Raw genomic sequence first — 18,731 nt, forward strand, 5'->3', positions numbered from 1 at the left:
CGACCCCACGTTTCCTCCTCGACGAGATCCTCTCTTCCCCTGGTCGAAACAACGAAATGCAACCACTGCCAGGAACAACTGCCACCGCTGGAGCTTCCTCTCTCTTTATGGTACTTTGTCCTGCCTGGCCTCCCTTTCTTCGGTTTGCCCAAGGTGACCCTTAAATCCTTGGCTTTCCAACTGGGTTGGCTCCAGACCTTCTAACTTTACCTTCTTGAATCACCCCAACCTCTTTTGAACATTCTGCAAAGACTTTTAGTGCATTTTAAACCGTGTGATCCTGGGCACATTTCGCTTTGCTCCATTTAAAGTGGGCCTGGCCTATGAACTTTGGCTCTACCGGGCATACTGCCTTTTTTCCCTTGCTGAGAAAAGTGTTGGGACCTGTTTTATTTCTATGTTCTGCCTTTTTTCTCTCCCTTTAACTGAACTATTGGCGTGCCATCAGGTTACACGCTCACATCTGTTCAACAAATTGTGGTGTTTTAACTCTGACTTGTCTAATAGTTATCAAGGGCAGTGGGTATACTTTACCTGACTGTGTTTTAACTTGCTTTTGATTTAGAGTGCTAGTATATTGCCTAAAGTGTGTTTTAAATAAATAATTATATACTTTTTATTCAAAGCTCTGGTCAGCGTTTGTTTGCTCTACTGTGTTTTTAGCCCTATTGTGTATACTCTATATACTGCCCTTCTCTTCTTGAGAGAAGTCAGACTGCTCAGCCACAGCTACCAGGTAAATCTGGGTGGTGCAGACTGCTACCAATTGGGTTTACTGCTTAATCCTGTAGTCTTAATCTTTTTGCAGTGTTCTCCAAGGGAACTGCACAGGATTCTGCCTAACAAGGTATATGGTGGAATGTTATGATGGAACATTGTGTTAAATTCTGTAATGAAATATGCAGGCACTGGAGAAAGGCAGTTGGAGAAGTGAGCTGCAGAGGAAGGTTGGTCTTTGTTATTGTACTTAATTTGGTAAAAACCTTCATATTACCCAGTTAATTGTGGCGACGAGGATGGGATATGAGAGGACCTGATAAGACCCCTGACCGTAAGGAACTCTGAGCCACAGCACATCCTGATGACTAGGAGGACAAGAAAGTTGGATTGCGGCCCAAGGACACTGCTGGAGCAGATTTGGAGAGGGTTCCTAGGAAGTGGCAGAACGCACTGGCTGTGAACATTGACAAGCTCACCGCTGCAAGGAAACTGCAGCTGTGGACAAGAGTGATGTGTGGGAGTCATTACTCAGATTGCAGATGGTGACTGGCAGCTGGTGAGGGACATTGGGTGGTAACGCGAGAGGTACTGAAGGCATATTTGACATTTAATGTGGCGGTCCGTGGGGATTTCGATAGTGTGTTTCAAATGTGCATCATTTAATGTGCATCTTTTAAAGGACGGTCACATCTACGCGCCGCTGGCTCACTACTTTTGTTTTGGATCGCGCAAAGCAAGCGGACCCATCAGGAGTATTGTTTGTCTGTATCCTAGCGACACTGCGGACCACCACACATACACGTTGCCTCACGTACTGTGACGTCGGATCAGGAAGAGAAAGGTGAAGCAAGAAATGCCATGAGCATTATTGTCTGTATCCTAGCAACGCTGCTTCTATAACATGCGTGTGTTATTTTGCATACTGTGACGTTTGATCAGGAAGTGAAGAGAGAAGGACCTCCGCGGCTGAGGAAACGCATTGGATTTGAACTCGTCCACTGCAGCGTGTGCGCTCTGGGCCCTATTGGGGAGACGCACACGTCCCGGATGAGGTCTTTATTTTTATTGGCTTACAACTGACTGGTGAGCTCTGCACCTCGATATTCACGAAGGACATTTAAGGATTTTATTGTTTGACATAGTATCAAGTGAGGCGTTCTTTTTCCTTGATACATTGGGATCAGCAAAGGAATTTCCAGGTAACTCTTGTTTTCTTTTCTCGCAACAAACAAAGGGGGCACAAGCATGGCAATGGCAGGAGTGCCTGGTCCGCCCATGTTTATGCCCAGTCCAGGTCCACATTAAATTGAGTGGATGGCTTGGAAAAAAGGTTTTTTACATTACGTCAAAGCTGCTTGCGGGAACTGCATATCATCAGAGTGCAAAGTCTCCATGCAAATGCATTTTATTGGGTACGAGGGTCAAAGGACTTTTTATACCTTACCTGACATTGGAGAACTAGATTTGGAAAGCAGCATGAATTAATTGGACTTATTAAAGTTGGATAAACACTTTGAGATACGTGTTAGTACAGTGTTGGAAATATATAATTTTGGTATGAGGGAGCAACATGAAGGGGAAAGTGTTCAGGAATATGTTACGGCCTTACGCCACTTATCTTTGAATTGTAAATTTGGGGCCAAGTTTGACGAGCACATCCGGGACCAATTTATGATGCATTGTTCCAGTGATCAAATTTGTGAAGAAATTTGGCTGAAGGATGAGCCAGGGCTTGAAGAGGTGGTGATGATGGCAAAAAGGGTTGTACATATGTCACAATGTGTTGCAAAATTGTCTCAAAAGGAGGTAAATATATCCACAAGTGAAGTATTAAAGGGTGGGTGAACAGAAGGGTTTTCACAAAAATGTTAGAAAGAAAACAAGAGATAAGGGATTCAAGAGTACTGATGCAGGGAGTGAGAAAACCAGGGGTGTGAGGGGAGGTAGGGTTGTATTTTCACTGCGCAAGTGCCAGACATTTCGCCAACTCACCCACATGTCCAGGGAGGGAAGCTTTATGTGGCAGATGTAAAAGGTGGGGGCATTTTGATAATTGTTGCAAAAATTACTCCATAGAGGATAGCACGAAGGTGAAGTATGTAGGGGCGGAAGTGCGACAATCGTCAGGTGAGGATGAAGATGAAAGAGGTTATTGTCAACATGGTGAAATGTGATGATGAGGATGACTGAACATCCATTTGTTGACATCAATGTGAATGGCAAAAAGGTGAGCCTGATGGCCGAGTCAGGTGCTAAAATAACCCTCATGTCACGAGAAGTAAATGAAAATGAGGTGGGAGGGAAAGTTAACAAGTTAATGCCATCTGATAAAAGGCCAGGTGGTTACAATTGTGGGAGAATCGATGTAATTGGATATTGCCTTGCCATGTTCAAATTTAAAGGTAGAGAAACGTAAGGGAAAAACTATGTAACTAAGAGTGGGGAGGGAACAGAAAGGCCTACGGATAAGGCTAGACCCAAAAAAAGAGGAACAGGTTCTCAATGTAGGAGAGAGATGGGACATAATTGAAAAATATCCAGAAGTATTTTCCAAGAAGGTATGGTGTGTTATGGGCATGGTGCATAACATTCTGATGAAAAAAGAAAGTAAGCCGGTGAGTGGTAAACTTCGTCCTGTACCATTGGCACTTCGTGATGGAGTGCGTGAGGAGCTTGAGAGATGTAAGAGGGCAGGAATTATAGAACCAGTGAAGGGTGTGGAGTGGATTTCTTCATTGGTTGTGGTGAAGAAGGCGAGTGGAGAGTTGAGAGTATGTGTAGATGTGAGAGAGGTAAATAAATGTGTGGTTGCGGATAAACACCCTAACCCTAATATGTCAGAAATGCTGAGCAGGATTGGACGAGCTAAGTATTTTACAAAGGTGGATATGGCCAGTGCGTACCACCAGGTTCAACTTGATAAGGGGTCCAAGAAACTCACAGCACTCATAACGCATGATGTCGTGTACCAATTTCGCCGGATGCCATTTGGGCAAATTTCGGCATCATCCGTATTCCAGAAGGTGATGGGCAACATGTTGGGAGGTATGGACGATGTGTGTTGTTTCCAGGATGATGTATAAGTGTGTGGGGAGAGTGAAGATATGCTTGAGAGGAATGTGAAGGGCGTAGTAGATGCCTTCAGGGAGAAAGGAATAAGGCTTAGGGCTGAGAAGTGCATTTTTGGAAGTAGGGTTGTAGCGTATATTGGGCACGAAATTTCTGAAGGCGGCCTTAAGCCCAAAAAGGATCTGGTAGAAGGAATTAAGAAAATAAGGTTGCCTAAGGATAAGGCGGAGCTGTGATCATTTTTGGGCATGATAGAATTTTATCACAGGTTTTTGGATATTTTTGCGGATAGAGTCAACAAGATGAGAGGTTTGTTGAAGAAAGGTGTTAAATTCAAATGGGAGAATGAGTGTGAAGTAGAATTCTGTGAGATAAACAGAAAAATCGATATGGCAAAGGCTTTAACTATGTTCGATACTAAGAGGAAATGTATATTTTCAGTGGATGCTAGTGAGGCAGGAATCGGTGTGGTGTTGTCTCAGGTTGGCGTAAATGGCATTGAGGAGGTTATGACTCCTGCATCCAGGATGCAGAGGGGTGCGGAGTTAAATTACTCAGTTTTGGAAAAGGAGGCGTTGGCGTGCCATTGGGGGATTGAAAAATTTAAGAATTTTGTGTGGGGGTCAGAATTTACTTTTCAGACGAATCACAAAGCCCTCAAAGCTATATTCGAGAATAAAGATTTAGATAAGGGGTCCAGGAGAGGCTCATGCTGGGTGACAAGTTTGCAGTGTCACAAATTTGACATTGATGTGATTCCTGGGAAGGAGAATGTGCAAGCTAACCATCTTTCTTGACTGCGGATGAAGATTTTGAAGGGAGTCGGGGGATATCCGAAGATATCATTACGGATATGATATATGTTACCCATGATGGGGTGATTACTAAAGAGGAGCTGAAGAGTGATTTGAATTAGATTAAATGTGGAAGCGCATTTTGGATTTTGTTCAAAATGGATGGCCGGAAAAGAGGCTATTGTTACGCTCACCTGGTATCCAGGGGGGCACCACACAATACTGGATGGAGGTCTAGGCGCAATCCCGGACCCCTCTCTGCTTGGTTATGTGCCAGACATTGGGTAGCACCTATAACAGGAAAATGGAGGTTTAAAAAACTGGTTCTGTAATGGGTGGACTCCCACCTCCCTCTGGTCCAAATCCCATCCCTTGGGGTTATTGCTCACCTTAGGTTTATGTGCGTTGAACTCTCCGTCCTGCGTCTCTGTGCAGGGGTGCTTGGTTGGTGTGGGCGTTCCGTGGACCAAGTTGCTTCACTGGTCCGTGGGCCCTTATGTCGGGTCCAGACCGGCTGTGCTTTCTGTCTTCCAGGTGAGTTATAATGTCTTTTCTGTCTGTATTCCATCTCTTTCTTTCCCTCTGTTTTCTCTGTCTTCTCGGCATCTTGCTCCACTACGCTGTTCCCTAACAATGTCTCTCTTTGTTTTCACAGGGATGGTTGCGATCTTGGAGTTGCCGCGCCGATGGCGAAGACCAAGTTGAGTTATTGATGCGCAGAGTGCTGGCAGTTTTTTGGTGTTAATTGGTAACCTGTGTCCTCTTCCCTTCTTTGTACAGATTGCAGTGATGTTCCGGAGTGATGAGCGATCGAAGCGCTGCTTGCCGAGGTAAGTGCTTTGTTAATGCTGACCTTGTTCCTTCTCCCTTGCAGGTTGTGGTGAAACCCAGAGATGGGCGAGGTAAGAGAAGCGCAGGGTGCTGCCAGGACTCGCTGCTTGCCCAGGTAAGAATTGTTATTAATGCTGTCCTTGTTTCTTTACCTTTGCAGGTTGCGGCGAACTCCGGAGATGGGCGAGGTAAGCGAAGCGCAGGATGGATTTAAGACCGGTTACTTCACAGGTAAGTGTTCTTGCTCGCTAATGTTGTTCTTGTTCTTCCAGGTTATTAATGGAATCCAGATCTAGGGCTTCAGGATCAGGCCGCCGGAGAAGCAGATGAGCAGGGGCTGGACACGGTGAGCGTTAAGCGGCAGGAGTGCAGAATAACGCGAAGCGTGTTCTGCTGTTTGGGTGTGGTTTAAATAGCCGAGGTATAGTAGTTCCAGGCCAAGTCATTCGAGGCCCAGCCACACCCAAAACACTAGACCGCATGGCTTGGTGTCACGACCCACATCCAGAAACCCCCCTGGCAACCCCATGGACCAGGAGGGGTCTTGGCTCGGGTCTCCAACAAACTTAGGCATCCTTTGCCTAGGACCTCTTGGGGCCAGTCCTGGCGCCTTTGGCACCTGGCTCATACTTAATAAAGACTTGTGTTTAGGGAACTACTTTCTTTCAAGTGCCAGCCAACATGGAGGCATCCACATAGCTTTGCCCCTTGGAACCAAGCTATGCGGTATAGTGTTTTGGGTGTGGTAGCCTAGGAACTACTTTAACTGGACTACTTTCTTGAAGCTATTTAAACCACACCCGACTTGGATAACACGCTTCGCGTTACTTTGCAATCCTGCAACGTGACGCTCATCGTGTTCAGCTGTACCCGCGAACCTCGGAAGAACAGCATCTGTAAAGAGACAAGAGGACATCGTTAGCAGCAGCAGCTTACCTGTAATTTTCATCGTTAGCTGCCCACAGCTCCTGCGAACAGCATCCTAGGATCAGCGCGTCTCCCGGACCGACGGATCTGCAAAAAAGGAAGAAACAAGACATTAGACACTTTTACAACGTAACGAATTGTGCCGAAAAGCTTACCTCGCAAGTCGTCCCTCGACCAGCATCGCCTTGGGATTTCATAGACCGGGTGAGCACTGGGATCTATGGGAAAGAAAAGACAACAGGTTAGCAAAGGCAAGGCATCATAGCGCTGCGCATAGCGCCTACTTACCGCATCATAGCGCTCTTTATACGCCATCATTTACCGGCGAGACCCAATTCAGCCAATGCATCACATTGGACTTCCGCGCACCCAAAGAAGAGAAAGAGACATTTATTAAACCAAGAAAGGCATGCAAGAATAACAACAATATACAACAGCAATAAGACCTACCTGAAAGACTCAAAGCAGGCCGGCATCAGTGAAATAACTAGATTGCATTCGCCCACAAAGGACAACGCGCCCCTGCCAAGAAGGCAGGACAGAGAGCACACCTGAATTAACAACAAGGTGAAGAGAGGTCCAGAGGGGCTGCGGGCATACGGGGTGGTGGGGGGCTGCTTATCCCAGTTGCCCAGTCTTGAACATTGCCCTACTGTATTCCAGGCAGAACTTCCCCGCTGGTCACACCTGGGAACCACAGAGAAGGATACCAGAGTCCCTACGGCTGGGTGGCGTTCCCGTGGATACCAGGTGAGCGTAACAGAACGTGAAGCCTGCCAAAGCAATCCACCTGGGCGCCATGGAGACATCAGAATTAGACCAATTGCCCCAATTGTTAGGAGAACTTCGTGCCGAGGTTCATTCTTCCCGACAAGAGACTAACGCTCTCCGGAGAGGCTTATTAGTGACTAAAAAGCACACTGAAGAAATTAGCAGGCAATACTTGCAATCACAAGCAGGACAGACGCATTTACTGGGAAACAACCCAACAATGCAAAAATCTTACCATGCCATCCACTACCTCTACTCCGGTACAAATCATGTTACCGGGAACAGTTCCTTTGGCACCACCAGAGAGGTTTGCAGGTGATCCACAGAAATACGCAGCTTTCATGAATCAGTGTCGCCTTCACTTTCTTTGCAGGCCTGGAGCATTCCCAAATGACCAAGCTCGGGTAGCCTTTGTTTTATCATACCTGAGGGGTAGTGCAGCAGATTGGTCGGTACCATTGGTGACCCATGATGATCCTTTATTACATGACTTTGGGGGATTTCAGGGGGAAATGGAAAAACTTTTTGCTCGCCATACCAGAGAGCAAGCAGTGGACAATGAACTCCTTTCCCTCCGACAGGGGAATCAGGACTTGTTAACGTACATTGCTACTTTCAACAGATTGGTTGCTGAAGCTAGGTGGCCTGAAAACAAAAGAACCACGTTGTTTCATCGGGGCTTACGAGGTGAATTAAAAGACGTTCTAGCTCAAGTGGTTGATCCTCCTAGAGACTGTTCTGAATTCATAGATTTGGTCGTACAACTAGACCACCAGTATCAAGACCGAAAAGCAGACCATTCCAAAATGGACCCTCGGGCTGTGTACTTTCGATCTAGAGACAATGTAACTCGAGTGCAAGAAAATACTGTGAAGCCTATGCAAATCAGAGGGGTACGACCTCCATTAACAAAACAAGAGCGAGATAAAAGGAGACAACAACAACTATGTGTGTATTGCGGAAAACCAGGGCATTTCCTGAAGGACTGCCCAGTGAAACCTCCAAGGAAGATCGTTGGGGCCACGGAAAAAGATGAAGAGAAGGAATCTAAGTCGGAAAACTACCCAGCTCGGCAAACGTAGAGGGCAGTTTGTCGAGTGAGAGAAAAGAGCCACCGACCTCACACTTTGCAATACCGGTGATCTTAATTAATAACCAACGGTCGTCAAGAATGCATGCCGTTGAAGCATACATCGATAGTGGAGCAGTTGGGAATTATATAGATCAAGACCTGGCTGCAGAGATGGGGCTTCCCCTATGTTCCAAGCCGACTACAGACAAGGTAACTACGGTGGATGGGACCGAAATTGCTTCCGGACCCCTAACCCAATGCACAGCCGAGATAACCTTGCTGTGCCAGGACGGACATCGGGAACTTATTTCGTTCGATCTCATCAAGGCACCTCAATTCCGGCTCATACTAGGGATGCCATGGTTAGTCGCTCACAACCCTTTGATTGACTGGCAGGCAAGGAAATTAACCTTCCCCAGCGACTGCTCCCCAGTCTGTTATCAAGAACAGAAACCTGCTTTCAGTATCTCTACGACTCCCAGAGCAACAGCATCAACCCTGGGAGTAACTAATACCTTGCCTGAGGAATACCACGATTTCCAGGATGTATTCCAGAAGGACCAAGCAAACACGCTGCCACCGTACAGGCCCTATGACTGTCAGATCGACCTTGCTCCAGGTGCTCAAGTCCCTTGTGGTAGAATCTATGCTCTTACGGAACCTGAAAACCTTCATCTGAAGTTTTATTTAGACCAGCACCTTGCAAACGGATTCATCCGTCCATCAAAGTTCCCTGCAGCCAGTCCTTTGTTCTTCGTACCGAAAAAAGAAGGGGACTTAAGAACCTTTATTGACTACTGCGCATTAAACCAGATCACTGTGAAGAACCGTTACCCCTTGCCACTTATCCCTGAAATGCTGGACCAGGTCAAAGATGCCCAGATTTACACCAAACTGGACCTTCGAGGAGCGTACCACCTGGTCCGGGTCAAAAGAGGAGACAAATGGAAAACTGCTTTCCGTACCAAATACGGTTTGTACGAATATCAAGTCATGCCCTTTGGGTTATGCAACGCTCCCGCAGCATTTCAATATTTCATGAACGACATCTTGAGAGTTAATTGATGTCTGCGCCCTAGTGTACATAGATGATATCCTAGTGTACTCAACCTGATTTCCCGCCATACAGGCATAATTGCTGTTGTCTCCTTTTCTCTTTTTCGGCCTTGGTTAATGGGCTCCGTACCCCCTCAATTTGCATGGATTCCGAAGTGTTTTCTGATGAATGAGGAATGTTCTCCTTTGAGCGCACATGCACAGTCCAGTCCGATACTCTGTTCTGGCTCGATCTGTCCTTCGATCTTGCAGCCTGTGGTCTAGCTGCACCACTAGGTTGGTGAACTCTGCAAAGTCTTTTGGCGGGTTTACCACCTGAGCTAGGACGTCTTTCAATTCCCCCCGTACTCCGCGATGGAATAACGTTGGTCATTTCTCCTCAGGCCACCCAGTTTCAACGACAAGTCTTTTAAAAGTGGCGATATGTGTTAACAAATCTTGGCTGCCTTGGCGGAGGGACAAAAGTTTGTTATCCAGAGCTTGGCCATGGCTATGGCGGGCGAACAGCTTCTCCATCTCCTGTTGAAACCCCCTGAACTACCGCAGGAGTGGGTCATCCTGGCTTACTAACGGTATGGACCAATCCGCAGCATTGCCACTCAGATATGACAGAACGAACGCAACCCGCGACTGATCATTAGGAAAGGCTCTGCGTCTACAAAGAAAATAGAGGCGGCACTGGTTCATGAATACTGCATATTTTCTTGGGTCCCCCGTAAAATGTTCCATTGGGGCCAAAGGAACTGCCCCAGGGAGGACCACCTGCACTGGATTGATGGATGTGGCTGGAACTGACGGAATACTTCCGGGCAACGGAGCCTGCCCAGCCTGTGTTTGGAACAATTGTCCGTCACCAAGGACCGCACGGATTAATTAGCCAATCAACTCCCTCCTAAGGGCGGTGGTTTCTTGCCGGGGGGAAGTGAACCTCGGCCCGTAATTCTCCGAGTAACTGTGCTAGTTGTTCAGTGGCTGATGTTTCCATGACGCCCAGGTGGATTTTTTAATTGAGGCTTCACTTTCTGTTACGCTCACCTGGTATCCACGGGGGCGCCACACGATACTGGATGGAGGTCTAAGCGCTATCCTGGACCCCTCTCTGCTTGGTTATGTGCCAGACGTTGGGTAGCGCCTATAACAGGAAAATGGAGGGTTAAGATACTGGTTCTGTGATGGGTGGACTCCCACCTCCCTCTGGTCCAAATCCCCTCCCTTGGGGTTATTGCTCACCTTAGGTTTTTGTGCATTGAACTCTCCGTCCTGCGTCTCTGTGCAGGGATGCGTGTTTGGTGCAGGCGTTCCGTGGACCAAGTTGCTTCACTGGTCCGTGTGCCCTTATGTCGGGTCCAGGCCGGCTGTGACTCCGACTCTGCTTGCTGTCTTCCAGGTGAGTAATGTCTTTTCCATCTTTATTCTGTCTCTTTCTTTCCCTCCGTTTTCTCCGTTTTCTCGACGTCTTGCTCCACTACGCTGTTCCCTAACAATGTCCCTTTGTTTTCACAGGGATGGTTGCGATCTCTGAGTTGCCACGCCGATGGCGAAGACCACAGTGAGTTATTGATATGGGGAGCGCTGCCCTGTTTATTGGTGTTAATTGTTAACCTGTGTTCTCTTCCCTTCTTTATACAGATTGCAGTGATGTTCCGGAGTGATGAGCGATCGAAGCGCTGCTTGCCCAGGTAAGTGCTTTGTTAATGCTGACCTTGTTCCTTCTCCCTTGCAGGATGCAGTGAAACCCGGAGATGGGCGACGTAAGAGAAGCGCAGGGTGCTGCCAGGACTCGCTGCTTGCCCAGGTAAGAATTGTTATTAATGCTGTCCTTGTTTCTTTACCTTTGCAGGTTGCGGCGAACTCTGGAAATGGGGTTGAGGTAAGCGAAGTGCAGGATGGATTTAAGACAGGTTACTTCACAGGTAAGTGTTCTTGCTTCTTAATGGTGTTCTTGTTCTTCCAGGTTATTAATAGAATCCAGATCTATGGCTTCAGGATCAGGCCGCCGGAGAAGCAGATGAGCAGGAGCTGGACACGGTGAGCGTTACATTGCAGGAGTGCAGAATAACGCAAAGCGTGTTCTGCTGTTTGGGTGTGGTTTAAACAGCCCAAGTAAAATAGTTCCCGACCAAGTAGTTCCAGGCCCAGCCACACCCAAAACACTAGACCGCATGGCTTGGTTCTAAAGAACTGAGCTTTGTAATAGGCCTCCATGTTGGATTAAGGTCCAAAAATGGTATTGCTTTATTCCTGATAATGAGCCTAGCGCCAAAGGCGCCAGCAATGACTCCATGTATGTTTATGATGGATTTTTAAGGCCCTTGGAGCCAGTGTGAAAGGCTTTAATCCCACTGCTAACAGGGGGCTGTTATACCTGAGTGGGTCAGGGGCTTATATCGTGATCGCTATTGAATGGGGAGGAGAGAGCAATGTGGGAAGTGAGGTCGGACATGAGTATAAAGGATGGTTTAATATATCGGTGGGATCCACTTGTGGTTCCAGGAAAGTTCCTTAGGGACAAAGCTGCAAGTAACTCTCCAAAGGCAACCAAGACAAGTCTCAAGTGAGAGCTATCAAGGCTACACGTCAAGAGGCAAGTCCTCTTAGTTTTAAAGTACCTTTGGTTAGAAGAAAAACTGCTTCCAGCTGGTTTCTGTTCCTTTGTAGGTCTGCAAATCCTGTGTTCCTGGGCCTCACTCGTGGGGACAAGAGGGAGGACGTCTGGGGACTCCTGCACTACGAATGGAAGGTTGGTGGCAGCAATGGGCAAACTTCAGACCAGTGGCACTTCGCGGTTTCAGCTCCTCGCATCTTTCGCAAACAGCACTACTGTGGTTCTCGGATACAGCTATGGAATTTCCTTGCATCTGGGGTCCAGCACTCTGTTGAAGTGGCTCAGGCTTGGCCAACTAGCTTCAAGGGAGTCTGTAGAATCTTCTTGGAGCTTGGGTCTGACTTAAAAGCGATGTACTCGGTTTGGAGTTCCTCTCCCTGGCACTTCGGTTCCTGCAGCAGCAATGGAAGTACAGCCGGGTCTGGGAGGATGTCCAGACGAGTTCACTTTGGGGTCGATTGGTCCCAACAAACCAAGGGGAGAAGTCGTCCGTTGCAGGGCTCCTCTAGTCGAGGTGAATTGGGAGCTTCAGCAATGCAGCAGGGCTTCACCGGGCAAACCAACGGTCCAGGAGTTGCAGCAAGCGTCATTTCCAAGTTCTTCTTCGGAATCCTTCATCCAGTGGTCGACTCTGCCTTCCAAGAAAAAAGCCTCACCTTTTATGCAGGTTTTTCCCATTAATTTGCAGCCTAGCTGTCACTCACACAGCAGAGTGGCAGTCCTCCAAGGACAGTCAGCCGGTCAATCTCCTTTGGGTGCATCCCTGTAACCAAAGGATTTATGCACTTGAGGTTTTGGGCACCTAACTCACTTCCTGCCCCTGCCAGACACGCTGGAGCCAGAATTGTATAAAGGGTAACAAAAATGTTATATGAGAAACTAGACAAAGGGGATACTAAGTAACCCCTCCAGCACACTATTGAAAGATAGTGTGTGCTGGGTCCAGAAAGTTACAAAATGTAAGTGACTTGGTTGTGGATTTAGTTGGAGGGGTTACTTGCAAGCCAGGTGTCCTATATTCAAAGCAGTTAAGGACTGATGCTCATTGTCGCAGTGCGTATTGGCAAAGAGGGTTCCCACCGCCTCTTGTTAAACAATAGATACGAAGGCCACAACTAAGGCCTTCTTCACAGCTGGACAATCACACATCCATAGCCTAATTGGTGAATTATGGTAACCCTTCTCCACTGTTTTTGTAGAAACCGATCAATGGGTATAATCCCTGTGCCTTGTCCCTGGAGTTTTGTTCTCCCTACTGTTCCATTCAGTCCCTGAACAGTAGGGAGAACAAAACTCCTATCAATTTCACTTCACTGCTCTTGGAAACAGTAGTTTCCCCCCAGAGAAGGTATTTAAACCTTTGGGAAATCTAAGAGACTCCCCTGTGTCACTGCACTGAAGGTGCTGTGTCACAATATAAAGATGATGCCTATGGAGTTTGCCAGACTCCAAAACCAAAGGAAACACAAAGTCCAAATCACAGAAAAATACATGAGTCGGGAAAAGGTCTCACTCTCTCCAGGTTAGAAATTAAAAGTTCTAAAGTCCAGCAAAAAGAGGTGGGGGTCTCTAAGGTAGAAGGGGAATTGGCACATTTCTGAGAATTCTCCCTAAGAGGGACATCGGGGAACATTAAACAAGGGGGTTTCCCCAGTCTTCCAGACCTGTTATCCCCCCCCCCTCCTTCATGTGGTCCTCCCGCAGAACACCGAAGCGTCCTGCCCTTCTCTGGCCACACGATAAGGGTCTTAGGCCAGGTTTTTAGGCGGAATTGTTGCCGATTCATCACACCTAATAACTCCACACTGTGTTCATCAGCTCCAAGCAACGCCCTACAAGCTGTCCATGTGTTAACCCAACTAGTCACGCAATGTGAAAGTGCCCCACATTCCTCGTACAGTCTGTTCATGCACTACAAACTCTTTACACCATGCATGTGTGTGCTGCATTCTACCCACCCTGTGTTTATGTGCCCCAGGTTTTCCAGCAAAACTCTTCACCATGTGACAACTTGGCCGAAGCACCCCATACTGGATCCATGTGTTCCAAACTCCTTGCAGTGTCTATGTGGCGGGTTTTCACCACACTGATAATGTGTGTAATGCTCCTCACTTACTACTTGTGAATCAACCCGGGCCCCATTCTCCACACATTGTTTGTTCCCAAGCGCCATGTTGTAGTGTTCATCATCCGCACACTGCTTTAGCTTGCGTGCTACGCTCATCACACTGAGTAAACCTAGCTGGTTGCAAAGGAGTGCTCTACGCAAAAGGAGGTCACAAAGTTAAAGGAAGGGGGCTAACAAGTAAGCGGCAGTCTTTATGTGCCCCACGCACCCACATGCTCCTTACTCTGTTTTTCCAGGTGCCCCAGGCTATGTGTTTATATGCCCAATGTTCAGGCTCATAAGTACAGCACTAGACCCTTCAGGCATACACACAGTGTGAGGAAGCAACTCCCAGTGTGTTTGTGTGTCCAAAGCTCCTCATATTGTGTGTTCATGTACCACAAACTGTAGTTTTGTGCTCTACACTGCGCACATTGTCAGTGAGTCCCAAGCTCATCGCACTGCCTGTTAATAGGACAAAAGCACGTCACACTGTCTGCTAATGTTGCCCAAGATTGATAAGATTCTGACAAGAAGCGAGTTGTCCCCACTCTCTCCTACATTCCTTGCAGTTGAAGTACTTCCCTCCCCTACCTCAGGAGAAAATGGCCGAAGTAATTCTACTGACACCCTCTTTACCCTGCCTACCTACCACAGAAGCCACAACGATATTTTCTACAGGGAACATTTGTAAAAATACAATATGTTTTACTTGCCCAGCAATATGCCATTTTGGATGGAGAACTACTATATGTTTTTGCACCATAAGAATTCCCAAATTAAGGAATCAACTACCCTGACCTCAGACTTTCATAAACTGCCCTGACGGGGACCTTAAGGTATGAATTCTGATGAACAAAAACGAATCATCTTAGCCTGGTCTAATGGCACCAAATACACAATTATGCAAACATAAAGAGCAGACTTTCTGATGCCTCCTGAAGCATCGCTGGATATTGCATGCTGGTCTAGAACTACTTATTTTTGAGCACTCCAAGCCTTTGTAGTATATGCATCCTCTCCAACCTGAGTCGCCTTGAACATGAATGACTCCCTATACAACAGCTAAATAACCTTATTAATGTGGGGTATTATGTACACAGACTATCACACTTTAGAGACTGGCAGGTCAGTATCTGCTGTCAGCCAAACGAGAGACACGTATGACATCACACTGCAGTCTGAGGCAGCCTACCACACTACATTCACCTTTTCCACAATCACATTTCTCAGCTTCCAGGGATTGCTTGAACACATCCCAAGCTCATCACACAACCACTCCTCTTCTGATCTATTTTGATGATATTGCTTGTCAAATTACTCCAATGATCAGAAGTCCTCTTTGATCGAAATGCATGGATTCAAAATGCATACAAACAATTCACATACATCACCTGTCTTTTGCCCTGCCGCCTATCTATCTTAACTTTTGCTGTTCATCTAAGCTCACCCTGCTTCGCCCTTTCAATACTCTGCCGTTTTCTCACATTTCTCCACGGACCATGGAGGCAACACCCCCCAAGGGGATCAATATGCTGATTCACAGACAAGCCTTGTGCTGTTAGACCACTAGGGTATTAATGAGAGCAGTACAAAAGGTGATGGGCACCTCTGGGGTTAAGCCAAAGTAATTATTGCCTAGCAGTACCTTCCTGACAGTGATCGAACATACCAGCGAACACCCATATCACATTATAACATACACTGCTTACCTGTAGGCGACTGAACACTCCAGATCTCAGGTTGCCAAAGCCATATGAGCACTGTGAATTTAAGGGAACTGCATATTCTTCAAAGGGTGCCTGCTCAACTTGCCAATCAAAATCATCGTCATCCTCTTCAGGCTCAGTTGGGGTATCTGTAGGCCATAGAAAAAGTAAAAATTACTCACCATAGTGACTACTGTACTCCTAACCCACAGCCTCCCTCCGTACACATTCTTGGGACAACCTAGCTCCCACGTAAATAGGCAGTCTCTAGAGTGTGGTGGAAGGGGGACAGGAGTAAGTATTTAGAAGTTGATCTGTGACGGAGAGACAAAATCATAAGTGGATGTAGGATGGCCTATAGAGAAAGATGGAGTTTTCTATCCGTCTGCTAAAGCTGACAGGGTGGGAGGGGGATGAACGTCCCGACATGCAAATGACATGAGCTCAACCAAACAACTCTTCCAAGGCATCGTCCTCAGGGGAAAGCTCTCGATTTACAAAGGTAAATGCGTACCCGTTAGCCATTCTCCTCTATGCTAAACCATTAACGCATGTATTTTATTTTATAATTAATCATTCTAGCAAAAAAGGCTGCAATAAATCAAACAGCTTATTATAGGAGGAGATCACCAAACACAGCAGAAGAAAGCTCAGCAGATGGGCCGCTGACTGGTGCAGCCACCACTCACTCAGTCCAGAGTGGTCCTGACCCCAAGAGTTTTTGCCCTCACCGCAGGTAATCATTCGGGGGGGGCGGGGTGGGAGTGTACCCAAAAGGAGAACGTTTGTTAAGCAGACTTGATGGCAGCCGGAGGAGAGTGGTGGAAGAAACTGGGAAGGCTGGAGAAGGGAAGGAGCTGACCAGGAGCAAGAGAAAGGACAGGAAGAAAACCCAGAACATGGAGGAGTCAGGAGACAGTCCAAGGAAAGGAGCATGAGAAACCAGAGAAGAGAGACTGGCCAAAGAGTTCAGGGTGAAGGCGAGGAAAGTAGAAGGGGAGAGTGCAGAGTGGGAGAGGAGGAGAAGATCCAGTTAAAGGGAACAGACAGGAAGGAGTGGTACGAAGTTGGGCTGAAGAGGAGCCAGCGTGGAAGTGGAAATTAAGAAAAGAGGATGAGTGGAGACTTTGAGAGAAAAGACAAAGTATGAAAACACAGAAGAAACTGGTGGGAAATTACGGTTATGGAGAAAAGCCCTTTGCAGGAAGTGTACAAGGTATAAATAAAAACAAGGACACTGGAAACATTGAATCCCAGAAGCTTAAGGAGGGACCACGCCGGTGGGAAGAGAAAGAAAAAAAATTACAAGATCCAAAGGCAGCAAACCAAGAAAGGACAATTGGGAAGGGCCCAGGAAAAGGGCATAAATAGGAAGGTAAAAACCGGGAAACTATATCATGAGAAAGGGTGGCCAGTTCAGAATAAAAAGCGAACAGATGCAGATACCTAGGAGTGGGTGATGAAGGTCTTGTAAGAAGAGATGACTACAAAGGAAAGGAGTAGAAAAAGGGCAGCAAAGTTAAAGAGGGAAATGAAAGAACTTGAGAATAATAAGGACAAAAGAAATGGAGAAAAGCCAAAGAGGGGAGATCAGCAGACTATTGCAGGTGAATAAAGGTAAGGATAAAGTCAGCCAACTCTTAAGAGGATGTGATAAGAGCTGTTCAGTGAGAAAAAGAATCAGAAATTGTGTCCACTCTTTCTTTGGCCCCGCCCCCTTCATCAATCTTTGCTGTCTCGGGAGGATAGCTCAGAGGCAACGCGCTCGCCTTGGAAGCCAGACAAAGTGAAGCAACACAGGTGCGTTCCCCTGGACCCGTGCTAAGGAACCTCTGGATATTAAGTGCGTTATAAATAACCAATTAGAATATTCTATCATCCTCCAATTCTTTCATATCCGGCATCTGCTCGTAACTTGAGTCATATTTCACCCCTCGCTTTTATTCTCTATTGTTATTTCAGGCACTGCTCAGTTAGCCCAATTCTCTATATATGATATCACCAAAAGTAGGCCTTTTATCAATTTTCACACCACTAATCAGATTAGCTCCACTGTTAATTGTGTATGTCTCAATGTGGTTTCCGTCGACCTTCCGATATACGTCCTTGTCAGTTTGTTCGATCTTTAGCTCTTCTATTTGTTTTAATGTGTTCCTCTCTAGGCTTATCTACAGCATCGTCTCCATCTTTCCTCCGCTGGCTGCTCTTTCTACATCTTATGTTGTTTTGCTTAGTTATGTACTGGTCTGCTTCCAGCTATTTGCCTTCCTTCGCTTCCCTATGCTCTCCTTTTAGCACCTCTTAATTACACTGCACACTCTTTCTTGTTGGTCCTCATCCTTGTGCTCCTTCTTGTTTCTGCTGCTTAGTGCCATCAGCTCCAACACATTGACAATGTTTCCCACTACCAGTGTCAGGTGCTACTTCTCTGGAAACCTTTCATTCTCTACTTAAAAATACCCTTCTTGCCAGCACCTCTTCTTTAAAGACGAATGATGGTTATTGAAGACATTTGGTAAACTATGGTTATTGCATCCACCAGAATTGTATCGTCTCCATATTTTGCATTAGAAAAAGTGATTTAAACAAATTGGAAAAACGTGCATGGTAATCTCAGGGAGCTGGTCATTGGGGAGAGGTTGGCACCAAGGGTGCCCCTCATCAGCAGTGCTGTTCACCCTGTCCATGGAGTCGCTGGCCTGTATCTTCCGGAGGGAACTCGGAGAGGCATGTATAAAAGTCGAAGGTCATGGTTATGTCATTTCATTATACGAAGGTGACGTATTACTTGAGGTTCGGAAGGGGTCAGTAGTTTCATGGAAGTTTGGTAAAATGCCAGGATTTTGTGTTTTTTTTTTTTTACAAAAAGACATTTGTTATTTTCCCACTAACGAAATCGTCAACGAAGTCAAGGAAAGCACTCCCAGATATGGGAAGCCGATTGAAGCTGCATTCATTTAGATAGCTAGGGGTCCAAATACATCATACTTTGGCAGGGCTCTGACCAGTATAGGGAATGCAATAGAATTTGACAACGGATGGGGTTCTTCCTGGGCTCCTGTACATCTTT

General features: G+C 46.6%; 1 protein-coding gene across 5 annotated transcripts in view; it reads right to left on the reverse strand.

The window, feature by feature from the left end:
• SHQ1 (SHQ1, H/ACA ribonucleoprotein assembly factor) overlaps positions 1–18,731 on the reverse strand; it is a 671,809-nt gene that overhangs the window by 438,410 nt on the left and 214,668 nt on the right. For all 5 annotated transcript variants that reach the window (XM_069643203.1, XM_069643202.1, XM_069643204.1 and 2 more), the window contains one exon: positions 15,665–15,810. In XM_069643203.1, coding sequence (XP_069499304.1) covers positions 15,665–15,810 — 146 coding nt within the window. The remainder of the gene's footprint in view (positions 1–15,664; positions 15,811–18,731) is intronic.

The sequence above is a fragment of the Ambystoma mexicanum genome, chromosome 2p (genome assembly GCF_040938575.1).
Source record: "Ambystoma mexicanum isolate Mex_15411 chromosome 2p, UKY_AmexF1_1, whole genome shotgun sequence".
NCBI classification, from domain to species: Eukaryota; Metazoa; Chordata; class Amphibia; order Caudata; family Ambystomatidae; genus Ambystoma; species Ambystoma mexicanum.